Source organism: Lynx canadensis, chromosome B2 (assembly GCF_007474595.2).
Source record: "Lynx canadensis isolate LIC74 chromosome B2, mLynCan4.pri.v2, whole genome shotgun sequence".
Lineage (NCBI taxonomy): Eukaryota > Metazoa > Chordata > Mammalia > Carnivora > Felidae > Lynx > Lynx canadensis.
Genome location: NC_044307.1, coordinates 41,590,121 through 41,607,576, shown reverse-complemented (window position 1 = coordinate 41,607,576; position 17,456 = coordinate 41,590,121). Strand labels below are relative to the sequence as shown.

General features: G+C 56.6%; 1 protein-coding gene across 1 annotated transcript in view; it reads right to left on the bottom strand.

The window, feature by feature from the left end:
• Positions 1-13,347, bottom strand: part of TTBK1 (tau tubulin kinase 1) — a 34,513-nt gene extending 21,166 nt beyond the window's left edge. Inside the window, exons 1-11 of the mRNA XM_030315564.1 lie at positions 13,189-13,347; positions 8,433-8,580; positions 8,121-8,194; positions 7,811-7,951; positions 6,491-6,595; positions 6,004-6,069; positions 5,495-5,587; positions 5,284-5,409; positions 3,541-3,695; positions 2,386-2,617; positions 1,955-2,133 (exon numbers count right to left, since the gene is read on the bottom strand). Of these exons, the coding sequence (XP_030171424.1) occupies positions 1,955-2,133; positions 2,386-2,617; positions 3,541-3,695; positions 5,284-5,409; positions 5,495-5,587; positions 6,004-6,069; positions 6,491-6,595; positions 7,811-7,951; positions 8,121-8,194; positions 8,433-8,580; positions 13,189-13,296 (1,427 nt within the window). The 5' untranslated portion in view covers positions 13,297-13,347. The remainder of the gene's footprint in view (positions 1-1,954; positions 2,134-2,385; positions 2,618-3,540; positions 3,696-5,283; positions 5,410-5,494; positions 5,588-6,003; positions 6,070-6,490; positions 6,596-7,810; positions 7,952-8,120; positions 8,195-8,432; positions 8,581-13,188) is intronic.
• Positions 13,348-17,456: the final 4,109 nt, after the last annotated feature.

Sequence of the window (17,456 nt, the reverse complement as noted above, 5' to 3'; positions counted from 1 at the left end):
TGGGGGGCTACTTTGCCTTCCCAGCACTGTCTGTGCGCCCCTGTCCTCACAGAGTGGAGCCCGTGTGTTTACATACCTGTCTCCCCACGAGGCCGTGAGCCCTGCCAGCCAGGGACTGGGTCCCATCTCACTCTGGGGCAGTGATCCTACCTCGGGACACCTCTTCCGTTGTTACCTTACACTGTGCTGTGAACCTCACATTACTTCCAGAGGTTCTCAACTGGAGGGGAGGGTACCAGTGCCAAGGTGAAGATTTTGCTGCCTGCAGGAAGCTACACAAAGGCCAGGGTGCCCCCACCGAGGACTACGGAGGCTTAGCTCCCCTGGGGTTGTGCACACCCTCATGCTCAGGCTGTGGGCAGGGGGCTGACTTTTTTTTCTCCCGCAGCCTTGAGCCTGTGAGACAGAGGGGTGCAGTTCAGAGCCACTGTGGGGCTTTCTCAACACCCCCCTGCCCTGGTCTGTGGACCTACCAACTCCTCCCTCTCCACAAGATTTGTATTGATTTCATAAGGCTTTAAATACAAACATCCCTGAGGTGGGCCACCCAGGGTCCTACACTGATGCTCCCGTGCGAATGGCTGGTGTTGCTTCCTTTCCTGAGAGCATGGTTTGTTTTGATGGACACAAAGGAGAGAGGGGCTGAAGGGGAAAAGGGGGGTGAGGAAAGGGGAGAAGGAGGGAAATCCAAATCCCATCTGCTTCATACTTTTTCCTGCTCCCAGGTGTCCCAGAGCCCACCCAAACCCTCTGCCCTGCCTACGAGATCCTGAACCTTCCCTTCCAGAAAATCTCTCCTCAGCCGTCTCCTCTTCCCATCATCCCTGAAACAAGGTGTTCATTCTGAATCAAACCAGTTTGCTCTTCAGGACTGTCTTTGTTCGGGGCATTCCCACCTCTCTTCTCCACTGATATCCCTTCCAAACTGCCGTTCCTCAGTTCTCCTTGTTTCCTGAACCCTCTGGGCTACCATGGATGAAAATGTGGTCTTCAGTCCCAGGGAGGCCAACCTGTGTGAGTGTGAGTGTATGTGTGAGGGCTGTTGGCCACCTGAGCACAGGGCCCACATCCCTCTGTCCTGGGGGTGCCGTGGGGACTGGTATAGGGCTCCCCTGTCTTGAGTACTGCCATGCTCCAAAGGGGCGCCGTGCCCCATCCCAGAGGCAGAGTGCAGTCTGGAGCACAAGCCAGAGGAGGGGCCATGAATGAGATGGGGATGAGGCACACTGGGCCCTCCTAGGCTGGGCCTTGGGAAAAGACCCCTTTCCTGGTGCGGAGAAGACCTCAGCCCTGCTGTGAGGTCAAGCCCCGCCCAGAGCCAAGCGAGGGTGGGGACATCTCTCACAGGCCTCTCCCACCTGAGCTGTCCCACCCACTGGACAGCTCATCCAGGCTTCTGACTCTGGTCCCTGATGGCCATGGACCACCCTCACATTCGCACCCCCCCCCCCTCCATCCTGAAGGATCCTTTTGGCTCTAAACTCTTCTCCCACCAACCAGGTCCCCCCTGTGACATTCAGATCCCTGAGCCCTGACCCCCAAAACCTGATCCACCACTCTTGGAGTTGAGCACTCCCTGGGCTCTCCTCCCAGGGCCCTCCCCCACAGCTGAAGGGAGCCTAGTCAGCTGCTCTGAGGCACCTGTAATTAGTCTCTAGGGAGAGGTTCTGGAAGCACACCCACCTACCACCTCACCCCTCGGCCTCCTCCTGGGCCAAGGGACCCAGCTTCCCACTCGTATGGCATGCCTCCACCCTACATCCCTTTGTGGCATGAGCTGGGGCCTCTGTATCTGCCCCCCTCCAACCAACCAAGTCTGACCCCAGGCCCTAGTATAACCCTCTCAACACTCCTGGGGCCCCCCAACCTTGCATCTAATCTTTCCTACAGACCAGCCACGTGAAGGCTGAGGGGGCCAGAAGGCCCTTGGCCATCCCCCTAGCCCCAGACCTACCTCCTCTCATGCAGTTCCACCCGCCCATCCGCTGTGGAAAGCCTCTCAGACTCAGGGCTGTTGACCCTCCGGTAGCGAAGAGAACGGACTGGGGTTGTCGGTGAGTCTGGAGGGGCACGCACCGGGGAGCTGGGGACCCCCACACCTCGGCTCTGCTCCTCTTCCACCACACAAGGGGTCTGCAGGAGAGGGGAGTGCCATGAACTGGGGCTGACAGGGCGGCTGTGGGTCAAGTGGTTTTCCCAGGGTGAAGGAGATTGAGGGAGGTCGACGCTGGTGATCCTGACATGGGGCAAGGCCACGGAGACAGGGCAGGTGGGCACATGGCTGGGGAGAGGGCACACAGGAGGAGCGGGAGGGGGGCCATGGGTTGGGAACCAGGGTGGGAGCGGGGGAAGGCCACCCACGTCCTTCTCTCTGGCTGCAGTTACTTTGCCGATGTTGATCCGGAGTTTGTTCCGGTTGACATCCGTCTCCTCCCAGACTTCAGCCTCAGGACCCCCGGGGTGGGGGGCAAGGTGGGGGCTGGGACCCAGCCCCTCAGGGGGCCGCCCAGGCAAGATTGGGGGTGCGTTCTCCTGGTCACTCAGGTGCTCGCCCTGCAGCACGTCCTCGGTGTTCTCCCGGAGCAGGTCCCCGGGCACTGGCGTCACGTTGACCACCCTGGAGAGGCCAGGAGGGGCCATGGGCAAGGCTGGCAGGGGTTCTCTCTCCTCCCAGCACAGGCCCTGGAGATCACTGCCACCCATGGGAGTAGGCACAGTAGAGGCCTCGGCAGGGGTGGGGATGTCCCTAGGCCCATCCCCATCCCTGGCTCACAAAGCCTGCAACTAGACTCTCCTTAGTCCGGCAAAGGGCTGCAAGGAGATGTGACTGCCCGGGACGGGCACGGCACCACCTCATCCTGTTAATTTAAGAGGCCCATTGCTTTCCAGGCCCAGCCAGATTTCCATCGCAGTTCACTGGCTGACCTCATTTAGACCAGGAATGGGTGTAAAGAGGAGTCATTTGGAACTCCTTGAGCGGTATCTTTACAGTACGGGTCTCTCTCCTGGAGCCCCTACCCTTGTCTCTCCCTGGCTGCCCCCGCGGCAGGGTGGGGTGTCCCTCCTCACTCTGGCCCCTCCCCAGGTGCCTCTGTCTTTGTGCTTGCCACAGGGTTCTGGAATCGCTGACCCATCCGTTACAAATATCCCAGACCCAACCAAGAGCACTCTGAGGGCGGGGGCTGCAACTTTCTTCTCTGAGCCCCCACAGGCCCCAGTGCTGGGGCTCGAGACACGTTCACTAAATGGATGCATGTGAGCAACAGAAACAGACGGTGGGGCTCAGGTATTTTCACTCAGGGCTCCCCACTCCCCCGTAAAGTCAAAAACTCCAAGTGAGGATGTGCACCCTGTCCCCAGATTGAAGGTGGAGATGGGGCAGGACCGCCTGGGGTTTGAGAACCCCACTGTTGAGCACCTTGGATGGGAAAGACAGCCAGATGTGTCCAGGTGAGGAGGAGAGGGCTGGCTTTTTGGGTGACAGCACTAGGCAGAGGTCACCTGGCCCCCCACTGGGCCGTCATCCCTCCCAAGACTCACCCGAACATGGCTGCCGTCTGCCGCGTGTTCTGCTGGGGTGGAGTGGAGGTGCTTGTGGACAGGAGGGCATCGGTGCCCGCCTTCTCCCAGTCAAAGGCCTCATTCTCAGCGATGCCCCGTTCCTTCATGCTGTTCTCAAACACCGACATGATCAACTGCAGGGGTGGGGGTGGCGGGAGGACAGAGAGGTGACCCTGGGGCTAGCCAGGAGGAAAGGACAGTTGCCGGGATTGCAGAGGGAAGAGAGGGGCCTTCCAGGACAGGGATAGGCCGAGAAGGGGCACTGGAAGGAGAAGGGCACATTGATTTTAAATGAAAACATGCACATGATATGCAAATCAGTACGCAAATTACTATCTTGGTTTGAGCCCCGCTGGCTGGACACAAGCCCTCTTGAGATCTGTCCCTTGCTCACCATCCCCAGCCTGCTCTGCCATTTCCACCATCTGGGGGGGGGGGGGCGGGGGTAGGGGTGGGGGGTAAGCCTCCGCAGACTGGAAGCACCGGTCATTTCCCAAAACCACCACCTGGGGTCATGCCTCTGCACAGGTTGCATCCTCCGCCCACACCGCCTTTACCACCAATCCTCTCTGCTCAACAAGCCTTCCCTGATTCCCCCACCCACACATTTCCTGATCTGCATTCCTCAGCAGCCAGCACGGGGCGCACACCGCGTGCTCGCTCACTCGCAGCTGTCTGGTCTGGGGAACCCCAGGAGGCTGAGGACTGGGCGAGGGGAGGGGGGCAGGGCCTTCTATTGCCCAAGTGAGGCATCTCTGTCCACAACCTCTAGGCTCTAGGCTCTGGAGGCAGTGGGCACCTGTAGAACATCAGAGGCCCCCAGACCATTCCACTTTCTTCAAAAAAATTGTTTTAATGTTTATTTATTCTTGAGAGAGAGAGGGAGAGACAGACAGAGCGCAAGCAGGGAGAGACAGAAAGAGATGGAGACACAGAATCCGAAGCAGGCTCCAGGCTCTGAGCTGTCAGCACAGAGCCTGATGCGGGGCGCGAACCCATGAACCGTGAAATCATGACCTGAGCCAAAGTCAAATGCTTAACCGACTGAGCCACCCAGGCACCCCGGACCATTCCACTTCTGACTTAACTCTCTCCAGAATACAGGGCAGGTTCTCTCTGCTGGCAGGACCCACTTCACTGAGGGCCCACTGTGTGCCTGATGCTATGCTCCCTGTGGTGTGCAGACTTGTGCCTGGCACATAGTGGGTCCTGGGCAGAACACTGCTGATGTATCCTCATTCTCCTGTCGGGGTCAGTGGGTCCCCTAGGGGTGTGGTGGTGGCACCTTGGAAAAAGCACTGGACTTGGAGTCAGAAGATGTGCCTGAGCCCAGCCCTGCTCATGGCCTTGCTATCGGGCTTTCGTTTCCTCATCTATGAAATGGGGACAATGCAGAGTTTCGAAAGCACTTGGCTTCATTAACCGTTAAGTGTTAGAATAGTAACATAAGGAACACGCATTATCACCGAAGGCTCGTTTTGAAGCTTAAATGAGTTAATGCATGAAAGGCACTGAGAACAGAGTAAACTGTTAAGAAATCTTAGCCATGAAGACTGTTCACAGGAGCACAAAACAGTTTCATGCAGTTGGAAGACCGGGGGGGGGGGGATACACGAGGCTAAGCCAACAGGGGAGTGGGGCCTCAGCAGTATGGGTGCTGCTGGGGATGGTCACCCCCAGAGAGACGTCTGGGGGTGCAGGGACCAGGTGGCAGGCTCCCACCTGGTAATCAGGCTTGGTGAAGTAGTCGAGGCTGGCAATGTGGTCCAGAAAGAGGTGGAACTCGGAGGGCATGTGCTTCAGCAGCATCCGGTGCTCATACTTCTCCTTGATCATCCCTACCTGCTCCTGGAGGCAACAGGGCACAAGGTAATGGAGCCCCAGCGACCCCACGCCCCCTCCACCTCCTCAGCCCCACCTGCACAGGGCTCACCTTGTCCTTGATCTTTCTCCAGGGCAGCTGCCCCACTGCAAACTCTACCAGCATGTAGAAAAGGGACCACAGGTCATCGTGGCGGCCCATCTCCTGGGGGGGGGGGGGACGACAGGGGGGTCACCCACACCTTTCAGGTCCTTCCTGGGAGCATGGGCTGATCCTTCACAAGGAGGGGACCCTTCAGGGAACCCTGACAGCCAAACCCTGGCTCTATCCCTGACCCTCCAACACACATCGAGTATGAGTCTCAAAACTTGTGTCCACACAGATTGATGGTGGGAGCAGAGAGGAGGGAATCCCGAAAAACAAGGAAGAAGGTAAAGTCATGGAGAAATGGCCGCAAAATCTTGTTCCACTCATGGCCTCTGGCGTGGCAGCTTCCGGCCCCTGCCCCATACTTCTCTCCCCACCTCAACAGCTGCCCACCCGACCCTCTTCCCCTTCCTCTGCCCCTGACCTGGGCCCTGCTGCCCCCGCATCCTCAGGCCCGCAGCTCTGCCACTCACCCGGTTCTTGTGGGCATTGACTGAGGCATAACGAACAGTCCCTCGAAACCCGGCCACATTCCGAGGCTGTAGAAGGGAGAACACAGCAGGATACTCACCCGCTGCCCCTGATTTGGGCCACATCTCAGCCCTGCTAACTGAGCCTAACTGCCTACTTTAATCCTGACTGCTTTCCCTCTCCACCAACCCCCATGCTGGCCTGGTCAGGGGCAAGCCTGACACACCAACCCTAGTCCTACACCTGCCTCCTGACCTTGCTCCCTGCCCCTGTATCCATCTCTGACCAAAGTAGGCAGCCAGATCACAAGGTGTGGATGTGGCATCCACCAAGAGCCCAGGGAGCCAGGAGACGGGCCAAGCGTAGACTGAGCTGGGTGACACTCATATTGAACACGGGCTGGGCTTGCTTAGGCAGCTGCAGGAAAAATTGGTGAAGGTCAGGGGCCGGGTGAGGGGGCCAGGGTTTCCCACGAACAGCGATACTCACGGGCCGAACATCCCCCGTGGTGTTGGTGTACTGCCGGGCCAGCCCGAAGTCCAACATGTAGCACTTTCTGTAGGTGGAGGGCAGCCTGCCCATGGCAAAGTTTGACTGGGAAAGACAGTGGCTGTGACCGTGGGGCTTCAACCCCACTTGGCCCATCTCAAGGAGTGCCAAGAAACGTGTTTAAGAGTAAGCTTTGGGGAGCCTGGGTAGCTCAGTGGGTTAAGCGTCTGACTTAAGCTCGGGTCATGATCTCACAGTTCACAGAGTTCAAGTCCTTCTTTGGGCTCTCTGCTGTCAGCACAGAGCCCGCATCAGATCCTCTGTCCCCTTCTCTCTCTCTGCCTCCCCTCCCCCTCCCCCGTGCTCTCTCTGTCTCTCTCAAAAATAAACATAAAGAGAAAACATCAACATGCGCCATAGGCCATGGCATCCCATCTGAGGGGCAGGTGGGAGCACCCTCATTTTACAGATGAGGATACTGAAAGCCAAAGAGCTTATGGGGCTTCTCCAAGATCACAAAGCAAAGTGACAACCCAGCTGGGGGTTCCAATCCTTAGAACTCCCCAGCAGAGCAGTGTGGCTTAGGGTCACTGTCCTGCTGTAAGGCAGCAGGAGACCTACATTGTTCTTGCTGTCTGACCTTGGGTCATTCAACCAATCTTTCTGGGCCTCAGTTTTTACCCCTTATTAAACTGGAGGTTCTTACAACACTGGGATCCAAGATGCCACAAAATCAGCTACTTGGAATTTCTTACCAAGCCCAGCCCCTCCATTCCTTTTTTAAAAAGAAAAAAATTTTAATGTTTATTCATTCTTGAGAGACAGGGAGAGACAGAGCATGAGCAAGGGAGGGGCAAAGACAGAGGGAGACACAGAATCAGAAGCAGGCTCCAGACTCTGAGCTGTCAGCACAGAGCCCAACGCAGGGCTTGAACACATGGACCGTGAGATCATGACCTGAGCCGAAGTGGGACACTAAACCGAGGGAGCCACCTGGGAGCCCCATCCCTCCACCCCTTTTGATCAATTTCTCTGTACTTCCCCAACCCCTGCACCTTTTGAGGTTCAAGGACTAATCAGGGCATGGGTAAGGGAGAAGACAAGAACAGAAGAGAGACATGGGCAAGGGGCAGGCAGGGGTGTGTTCTCCTGGCAGGCGGGGAGAAGGGGCTTGGGGTGGAAAGCAGGAGGAAGGGACAGGTAGGAGAGGCTGCTCCTGCCCAAACCACTGTTCTGGAGGAGAAACCATGGGACCCACAGAGGGAGAGGGTGGGGGAGGGGGTGTGCTTTGGAAGAGGGGGCAGGTGGGGCAGCCCTCACCGGCTTGATGTCACGGTGCAGGAAGCCCACCGAGTGGATGGCCTCAATGGACTCCAGGATCTGCTTGCCCAGCCGCAGCGTGGTGCTCAGCGTGAAGGTGCCTCGCGGCTGGCTGCGGCGCAGGTCGGCCAGATTCCGGCCCTGAGGGTGGGGGGAGGGGGGAGGTCCAGGCTCAGCTGTCATGCCAACCGGCACCACCGTGACACTCTGCCCAGCCTTGTCCCCAAAGGCTTGTGCCCACTCCTCAACCCCAGGGGTCACAGCCCAAGCTTTGGGGGGTAAGTGGAGGGAGGATCCCACAGGGACTCACCTGGAGCTGCATCACCACATAATTAAATTTCTCATTCCGGCCACAGCCAATGAACCTGCACACGTGGCTTTTCCCTGTGGGGGCACAGACAGGGGTCTCCCAACTCCCACTCCTTCTTCCTCACTTCCGATCCCAAGGTGTCTCTGGTGCCCTCTTGATTCCTGGTCCCATGACCACTTCTGCCACCACCTCCCCATGCCCCTCTCCCCATCACGGCCCTTAGACTCTGGTTCCATCTCACCATCCCCATCAGCTCTCCCTTAGCCCCTGGCTCCACCTCCTCCCTCCCATCCTCCTGCCCAGGGCCCGCACCTTGCAGCTTTTTGAGCACAGCCACCTCCATCTTGAGGACCTGCTTGGGCTGCTGGGCTGACTCCACCTTGAGGGCCACATTCTCCCTGGTCAGCAGGTCCATGGCCTCGTAGATCTCACCAAAGCCCCCGCCCCCGATCTTTTTCAGCTACAGAGATGGAAGAGGGGGATAGGAAACCCAGGGATCAGGCTGAGCAGCTCCTCATCCCACACGCTGCTGGGTCATACCCTTCGTTGGTGGGAGTAGGGCTAGTTTTGAAGGGGGGGACCCTGTCTGCCTTCCTTGCCCCACCCACCTGTGTCCCCACTTCCCCTCCTAGTGCCAGAGACAGCTCAGCCCATGCATGCATGTGCATGCACACACAGGGCTAGGTGTCAGGCTGGGAGGTGGGAGAGGGTATGTGACCTCTGACCCCATGTAGACATGGAGACGAGCCTGTGTAGGATTCTGAAGACATCATGGGCCACCATAAATCTTTTTTTTTTTTTTTTTCTGGAAGGACAAGAAATATTACACTCTCCCCATCCCCCAAACTAGATTGAACAACCACCATCCAGAAGGAAAACTAATTTCCAGAACCTCCCAGCTTCAGGGTGGATCCTCCAGGGAAGCTGGCCCTTCCTGGGGTTGGCAATGTCCTGACAGGTGTCATTAGAGGGAGAGAGTAATGCGGGGGAGAAGTATTTGGGGGAGAGGACTCAGCAAAGGGTATTCAATGCCCATCCTGCTGCTGAAGCTCACAGCACTCCCTAGACCCCTGGTCAAATGCCTCAAATCAGGGTGAGCCTCCCCTGAGGGTAGGGGGTACTGTGGGACCATGGTGCGAATGGAGGTTTGGAGAGTCTGTCTATCCCCCCAGGGGACGGGGCAGTACAGACCTGACCCTCTAGGCCCTCCTCCTCCAGCATCCCTGGGCAGGCAGTGAGAAAAGGCAGAGGGGAGAATTGTGTTGGAGGAAGAGTTCGCAAGGGTGGATGAGCAAAGCTGAGCTGTGGGAAGGGATTAAAATCACTTCAAGTCAGAGGCCCCGGGGTCCCTGGAGTGTGCTACTGGCAATGATAAAGGACAAGGAGAAGGTGCAGACTTCTAAGTCGGGACCTGTTTGGTTTAAAAAAGATGTACAGCTCACCTCATGGGTGGCCCGCCCTCGCTGAGCACCTTCCAGAACCCTCACTTGCCTCCGGTTGGCTTGTTAACTCACCAGCACAGCTGGGCTTGCTAGTGATTGGGCGGAGGCTGCTCTGACCAGCCAGCCTGTAAACGGACTCTGAGCCTCTAGCATCTCCAAGCCCTCCCCTTAGCATTTATTCAGCACTCAGACCCCATTAAATGTTTAATGGTGGCTGAAGCAAGGGGACGGAGTGGGGGATGGGCGCAGGGCTGAGCCAAGGACTGGGAGTTCCCAGCAGGTTACAGTTGAAACAACTCTAGGAAGAGAGAGAAGGAAGAAGGGAAGATTCAGAAAAGAAGTGGAAGTCTGGCTGCATCTTGAAGGCTCTCGTGCTCAGAAAGGACGCAGGAAAAGGGAAAGGGGGAAGAACAGTCTGAAACCAGAATCTCTCTCTACTTGAGATGAAAGTCAGACTCATCGAAGAATTTCAGAATAAGGAGGGGACAGATACAGACTCAAGGAAAGCAGCGTCATGTCTTCCCCTGGGGAACTTTAAAATCAGGGGAGATGATAGTATCTTCTAGAATCCTTTATGGTTTGCTGTACGTGAACATGGAAGATGGGGAGGGGAGGGAACAATAATCACATCTCAGGCTTTGTGCTCCCGACCCACAGAGATCATCTCCGCTCATCCCTTGAGGTTCCTGACAACACGTAGGGAAGGTCATAAGAGTCACCATTTTGCACAGAAGGAAAACTAAGGCACAGAGAGTTAAGTACTCTGCCCCAGGTCACACTGCTAGTAAGTAGCAAAGCCAGGTTTCATTTGAACCCAGGCAATCTGATGCAGAACCCACGCTCTTAACCGCGATATCATAGGAAACTGTTGACAGCACAGGGATTAAAAGTGTGAGTGCTGGGATTCAAGCCCAGATCTGCCAGACTCCAAAATCCTCACTGGAGGTGGTAAGGAGGGCTCGGGGCAGCCAAGACATTTCTGGTACCTGCTCCCCAATTTCCAAGGGTGGCCAATAGTATTTCTCTACCGTCTTCATTTCCAAAGAGGCTATTTCTTCTCCTCCCTTGGTCCCTTCCTTGCCCCCTACCCCATTACAGAACCTCCCAGGGAGGCAAGCTGGGTATCTGCACCCACCCATTCACCTAACACCCCTCCTCCCCAGGCCCTACAGTCTGGGCCCACTTAACCATTGGGCACAGCAGGCACAGTGGCCCATAATACTTACAGGGAGCCATAAAAACATTTCAATATTTCAAATCAGAAGGTCAAAAAATTGTAGCATATAATATTAATTCATTCCTCTGTATACCAGTGCAGTCATGAAATATGATTTTTACTACTTTGTTATAGAGAAAGGGGTCCATGAAGGCAAAAGGGCCCAGGGCCCATGAAAGTCATAATGTAGCCCTGCCCAAGCCTGCTAACAGAAATATTTTTTTAATCTCTCTTTGCCAGACCCTATTCCTCCTCTCCTAGTTGTTTTCATGATCCCCTCCCCTGTCAAAGGAACTCCCTAAACTGGAGGGCCAATATGACACAGTAGGACCAACATTTACTTAGGAAAAAGGAAACCTGGTTTCTTGGCCTAGCTCTGGGTCACCTGGAGTGAGTTTCTTAAATTCTGTGCCTCCACTTTTCCTCCTCTGTAAAATGAAAGAGTTGTTCTAGAACGGGTCTGAAAGACTCCTTCATCTCCGTGCTCCTGATTCTTGGGTGGGCTAATTCTTTCGAAGCAGTATGGCTTAGTGGCTGCTGACCCAGCAGTCAGACAGACCTGGTTCCACCCAGTCTTAAGAACTTGGCAGGTTAGCTAATCCCTACCCCTGTTTCCACACCTGTGAAAAGGGGGTAATAACAATATCTACTCCATCGTTTGTTGAGATAATGCACCGTGTCTGGCGACAGTGGGGGCTCAAAACAAATGCTGCTTTTATCATTTATTATTATTATTATTATTTGCTATTCTGATTCTGAGAAGCACCCCTCAAGAAGAGTGAAATGTTATTATTTGCAAATACTCCACCTAGTGCCACTGACCCTCAATTTCCCCTAGCCAGCTCATTTTTCTCTTCAGGGAGCTTGTTCTTGGTTCCTGAGCTCTACCTCATGCCCACGTCCCACCCCTCACAGGGAGATGGCTGAGGGGAGCCATCTGGCACCCCACCCTCTCTAGTTCTTCGGGAGTCAGCCTGGCAGCTGACCTGGAGAGGTCAGCCTGGCAAAGATTGTGGGCTTGCCCCTCCCCCCCAACTCCCTCTTGCCATTTCTCTCCCCACTCATCTCCCATCCCCTCCCTCAAAAAGTACAACAAAGTTCTAATCCAAACTCAGTATGGTGTGAACACCATCTTTTTCTCACCTCTTCAGTGCAAATGTCCTTCTGCCTCCAATCTGTCAGAAACTAGGCTCTCATGTTAGGGGACCGGAGGGTTCTTGGAGAAATACTCCTCAGTTGGCCAGACCCTCATTCCCTTGATTACTGCCCTGGCTCCTCCTCCCCCAAATTTGGTCCTGTCACTCTCCCTCTCAGGAAGTCCTCCTCTGGGACCAAGCAGGCCTTCCCTCAGCTCTCCTGGCCCTCCCCAGTCCCAGAGACTTCTGAGACAATGACAACCGCTGCCACCTTTGCTCCTATCCCTGGGACTCTAGGGGATCTGCCCGAAGCGTGGTTGTTGCCATGGAAACCGGCCAGCACCCAGGCCCCACTCTCCTCTCAGCCTGACAGCTCAGGTGAGCTGAGCCTCCTCCTTCCACTCCCACACACCCCCACATAGAGGCTCAGTGTAGGCCTGTCTGTTCTCCCTCCCTTCCTCCAGGCTCCCCACTCTGCCACGCAGACCCACAAGATCACACACCATCGCCCCGCAATCCACCCTACACCATCCTGCCCCCACAATAAGAGGACCCCAGCGCAATCTCAAGCGACGGAAAGAAAGAGGGGGGTGGGTGGGACAGGGATTGATTTACAGTAGGTCCCGCTCCCCAGACACTGCTTTTCCCCAAGCCCCTCACGTGTCCCCTTCCCATCCAGGCCCAAACCCGGAGGAGGCTCGGACTACAACTCCCAGCAGGCCGAACAGCCTGAAGTCCTGGGCTGGAGGAGCAAGGCACGCTGGGAGATGGAGTCTCGGCGTGTTGCACCTGCCGCAGGAACCAGTGAGGGGAGGAGGGTGGAAGGAGAAGATGGAGTGCGGCTGCGGTGGGAGCAGCCCGCAGGGCCTCTTTCCCTGAAGCCAGGCCTCTCTGTCCTCTGCGGAAGCGGAGGGACACATGCTCACTCACTGCCCTTCTCCAAGGTCCGGCAACGAAAGAGCCCCCTCCCCCACCCTGACCGCCTCCCCCACTAAGCTCTGCAGCTCCTGCTCCGACGTCCAGCCAAGAGTTGTTCCAGGCTGGGCCGGAGCAACGTGACCTAGCGGGGAAGGGGGTGAGAGAGGGCTCTGGGAGAACGCGATTGTCCACCAGTGTACGCCAAAATAGTGACTGCAAGCAGTATGCAAATGAGCTCAGGGGCACCTCCCTCTTAGGGTAGAAGAGTTGGGGGCAACTGTTTTAACTCGTCTCCAGGTCCTCTCCTCCCCTCCTCTCCCTACCCCTCCCTTGGCCCCGTCGGGTCACTCACTCACCACCTTCCAGCGATCCTTGACCACGTAGTTGGCCGGCAGTATGTCGGCCTGCTCCCCTCCCCCACTCATGTTGGTTTCGTCCTTAAGAGCGGCCGCTAGGCACTGCATCCGCCAGCCGGAGGGAGGGGTGTCCGCAGGGCCTGCCCTGGGGGGGCCATCTACCTGGGGGAGTGGGGAGGGACTGTGAGTGGGGCAGGCTACGGACCAGGACCACCTTGCAGATATGGAGGAGGGCAGCTCCATTCTCCTGGCCGGCATCTTTCCTCGGCCCAGTGGGCAGATGCTCTAGGGGTTACTGGGGGAAGCATTGTGTAAACACCCAGGTGGAGGTCAGAGGAGAAGACAGAAATACTATCCACAGGAAGGGAGATACAAACTACAAACTGGAGATGTGAAAAACAGCAGCAGAACACACATGTTGAAAAAAGGAGAGAAAAATGCCATGTGAACAGGCTATGGGGAAAGCGTTTCCCAAAGAGAGATATGCTAACTAATGTGGAGGAAACTTGCTGACCCCGAGGGTGGGGGGCGGACGTGGGGGGAGGGGGTGCATACTAGTCTAGGACCCATGCATGTGTAGGGGACACCTAGGCTGAGAAGGACCAGTCTGAGTGACTTGATCCGAGACCCCGGCACCCACACTTTCCCTGTGCCACCAAATGCCCATGGAGCTGTGCGTCTGAAAGGGGAGAACTGCTGACCAAGGGGTGACCCATGGGAGACACACACCAGAGTGATGGAGACCTGCTAATCAACCAGGGCATGGGATAATCAAGAAAATGAGATACACGAAAGCCCCTTGAGGATGATGCTAATGCTAGTGAGGAGGATGCAGCTGTGAGAAAGACACCTTTCTCAGGGGAGAGTCCATCCCACTGACAGCTAATGGTTCCAAAGCAAGGATGTGAGCTGTGGGGTGAACATAAGGTGATGGACTCATGACATGGATTTTAGAGGGACTGCAGCCCTGCAGCTACTCCAAGGGAGAGAGACAGGCTGAATTGGGGAAGTGGGGGGTGTGGGGGCTTGGGGACCACAGGGAGTGGGATGGGTCTAACCGGAGGCAGGAGGAATGACAGGGAGCAGCAGGTCTGGGTGGGCATGTGATGAGAGAGCTCTGACCACACCTTTCTGTGTCTGCTCAGGAACAACAAGAAGGAAGACAGCTCTGGTTGCATTGGCAAAGGTAGAAGTTGAATATCAAGGAGAGCATCCCAACTGTGAGCGAGGACTGGGAAAGCCAGCCAGTGTTATGTCGGGAAATGTAAGTGTGTGCACGCATACGTGTCTGCACGTGAATCTGTGCATGTGTCCCTCTGTGAACACGTATATGTCTTTATGTGTCTTTCTGTGGGTTTATGTGTCTGTGTGTGTGTCTTTGTGTCTGTGCCTGTACCTCTGTCTGCATGTGCTTATGTGTTTTTGTGTCTGTCTTTGATGTGCATGTGTATAGGCAGGGGGCCACTTTTTGAGATTTCTGGCAACCCAGTACAGGATTGGAATCAGGATCTTTTCTTCTCCCCCCCTCCCCCCCCCCCCACTTTGTATAAGCACATTGCTCTACCCTCACGATGATCCTGGAGAGTCACAGACTGAAGGCAGTTACTCCAGCTGGGGACAGGGTGGGGTGGAAGGGAGGTGGCAAGGAGGAAAATGCCTAAGGTATCTATGGATGGGGCAGAAACTCCATAAACCAATCTTTCCTTGGGACAGGATACTTCCCAAGGCTCCTGTGTCTAGCCATCCTGCTACAGGGGGCAGTGTGGGATAGTAAAGGCACAGAAACAACCTTCAACAGGTCATGGTGTACCGTGAGGGACATGTAGAAAAGAGGAGTGACACTGTCACTCTTTTCCTATCTTGTTCAAGTGACTCAGCTGACTCTTTCCTCCAGTCCACCCAACTTCAGAGTATCAGAGCTGTGGGGATGTCAAATAGGCCTCTGCCCACCTTTTGCCAAAGTGGCATGTGGGGCATCAGGAATTCAGAGGGCAGTGAGGGCAATGGCAGGATAAAGGGAGAGGGAGGGGATCGGGGCTTCTGGAATAAAGGTAAAGACAGGTTGAGGACAAGACTGAAGAAGCAATTGAACCAGTAGGGAGGGAGCCTTGAGCGATTGAACTGGTGACCTCCGGTGGGTCTTCCATCCTGTAATGGTGGATTCTATAGGTTGATGAGAAAATTTTGGGTGCAGCTCCCAGTTTATAGATGGGCAGCCTAGAAGGAACAGGTGAGATGGGAAAAGGGAGAATGGAGACCAGAGGATAAATGAGGTTTCCCTGCCTCTCCCAGTCCACCATCCTCACTCTGCCTCAAAGGACTATGTTCAAGTCAGACTAGGTTGGACAACAGGCCACGAGGAACTTGGCTGCCCCGTTACTGCCCCCTCAGGACCTTTTGGGTGTGTGGAGGCATGGGTGTGTCGTGTGAGAGGGCTTGTGGAAGAGGTTTTTATGAATATCTGTCAGACAGCGTGAGGCCAACTGTGTGTGTGGGTGTGGGTGTGGGTGTGGGTATGTGTGTGGGGGTGTGGGTGTGGGGTGGGGAGACAGGGAAGGAGAGACATCCAGGGAGGGTGGGAGAGAGAGGGAGCTCATCATGGTGTGTGAGTAGAGGTGCTGATGTGTAAACTACGCAAGGTGTGAGCCAGGTGTATGTGGGGATCTGGGAGCGCAGGTAAGGAGAGGTGAAGGAGCCCAGTGAGGGGTGGTGGATACAGGTGAAAAGAGGTGTGGAAGAAGGCAGAGAAAAAGGGAAGGGTTGGGGGGGATGACAGGATCGGAGGAGGGGGTTGGGTAAGACAGAGGCAGGTGAGCGATCCTAATGACTGGTGAGGAAGCGGCAGGACCCTGGGAGAGGCTTCTGGGCACCGCCGAAGGGGTAAGGAGGTTGGGAAGGCAGCTAGCGGCAGGCAGGGAGGCACGCAGGGACTGAGGACAAGGGGGAGAGGTAATGGAGGCAGCTGGGAAGGGCTTGTCAGGGTGACAGCCGAGTGAAGCCGCGGGGACGGGGACAGGGGTGAGAAGCGAGGGGCAGAGGCTCTGGGGGGCCGGCTGGCGAAGGCAGGCGCGTATGCTGGGGGGCAGGGAGCCGTTCCAGGCCTCGGGATGCGGCCCAGGCTGTGTAGGCCAGCGGCGGGCGTCCCGGCTCGGGCGGACACGGCGCGGGGAGGGGGAGCTGGGGAAGGCTGCGCTGGGAGGCGAGCCGGGCCCGAGGCCCGCGGAGCCCGCAGGGGAGCCCCCGCCCCGACCCCGCCGGCCCGCCGCCGGCCCCGCCCCGCCTCACCTGCTCTGTGCCCGCTGCGGCTGCGGCTGCGGCGGCGGAGGCAGCGGCTCGGGGCGGCGCATCCCCCGGGGCCGGGGCAGGGCGGGGGCGGGGGCGGCTCAGTGCGGCGCGGGGCGGCCCGCTCCCTCCGGCGGCGGCGGCGGCGGTGGCGGCCTCCCGCCCGGGATCATCCCCGCCCGGCCCGGCCCGGCCCCGATCCTCCTCGGGCGACGGCGGAGGCAGCGGCGGAGCGGGGAGCTGCCCACAATGCACTGCGCCGCCAGCATCAGCACCAGCCCTGACATCACCACCCCACCGCCCGGCTCTTACATCACCGCCCTCTCTCTGACATCACATTCCACTCCGCTCTTCTCGCCACGCCGGCAGCCTTAGAGCTCTCCTTCGGATGGTCCCGCTTCAGCTCTTCGGTTCTCCTCACTGGTTATTGCCATTTACTTGACCGCCACCCCGCCCCCACCCCTGCAGTGCCCCATCACTCCTTACTTGTCCCCATAAAACTCACCTGTCTCCATCACCCCTTATCTTTTCCCCTCCCAGTCACTCCTTGCCTGTCCCTATCAGCCTCAACTGATTTCCGCACCGCATCTTCCATGTGTTCATATTACCTGCTTCTAAACGCCGCTCCCCTCACCTGTATCCATCCTCCCACAGTCCCCGTCCGCCATTTCTTCTCACACGTCTCTTGCCTAGAACTCACCACTCCACACATAGGCCTTACCTCCTGGCTCAACCTGTCCCTCTCTGTCTTTGGCCCTCTCTCCCATCTGTTGACAAATTCTGTCAAGCAAATTTCTTATTGCTTAAAAATTGGATGCACACTCTTTACCATGACATTAAATAGTCTTCCCAACATGGGTAATAATACCGTATAGAGATTATTACCACCCTTCTGACAAATTTGATTGCTCAGCATTCCCTGAGCATACTTTGCACTTTGTCTCTCTCAGGTCCTTCCTTCCATCCTTTGTGCCTTCAACAAATGC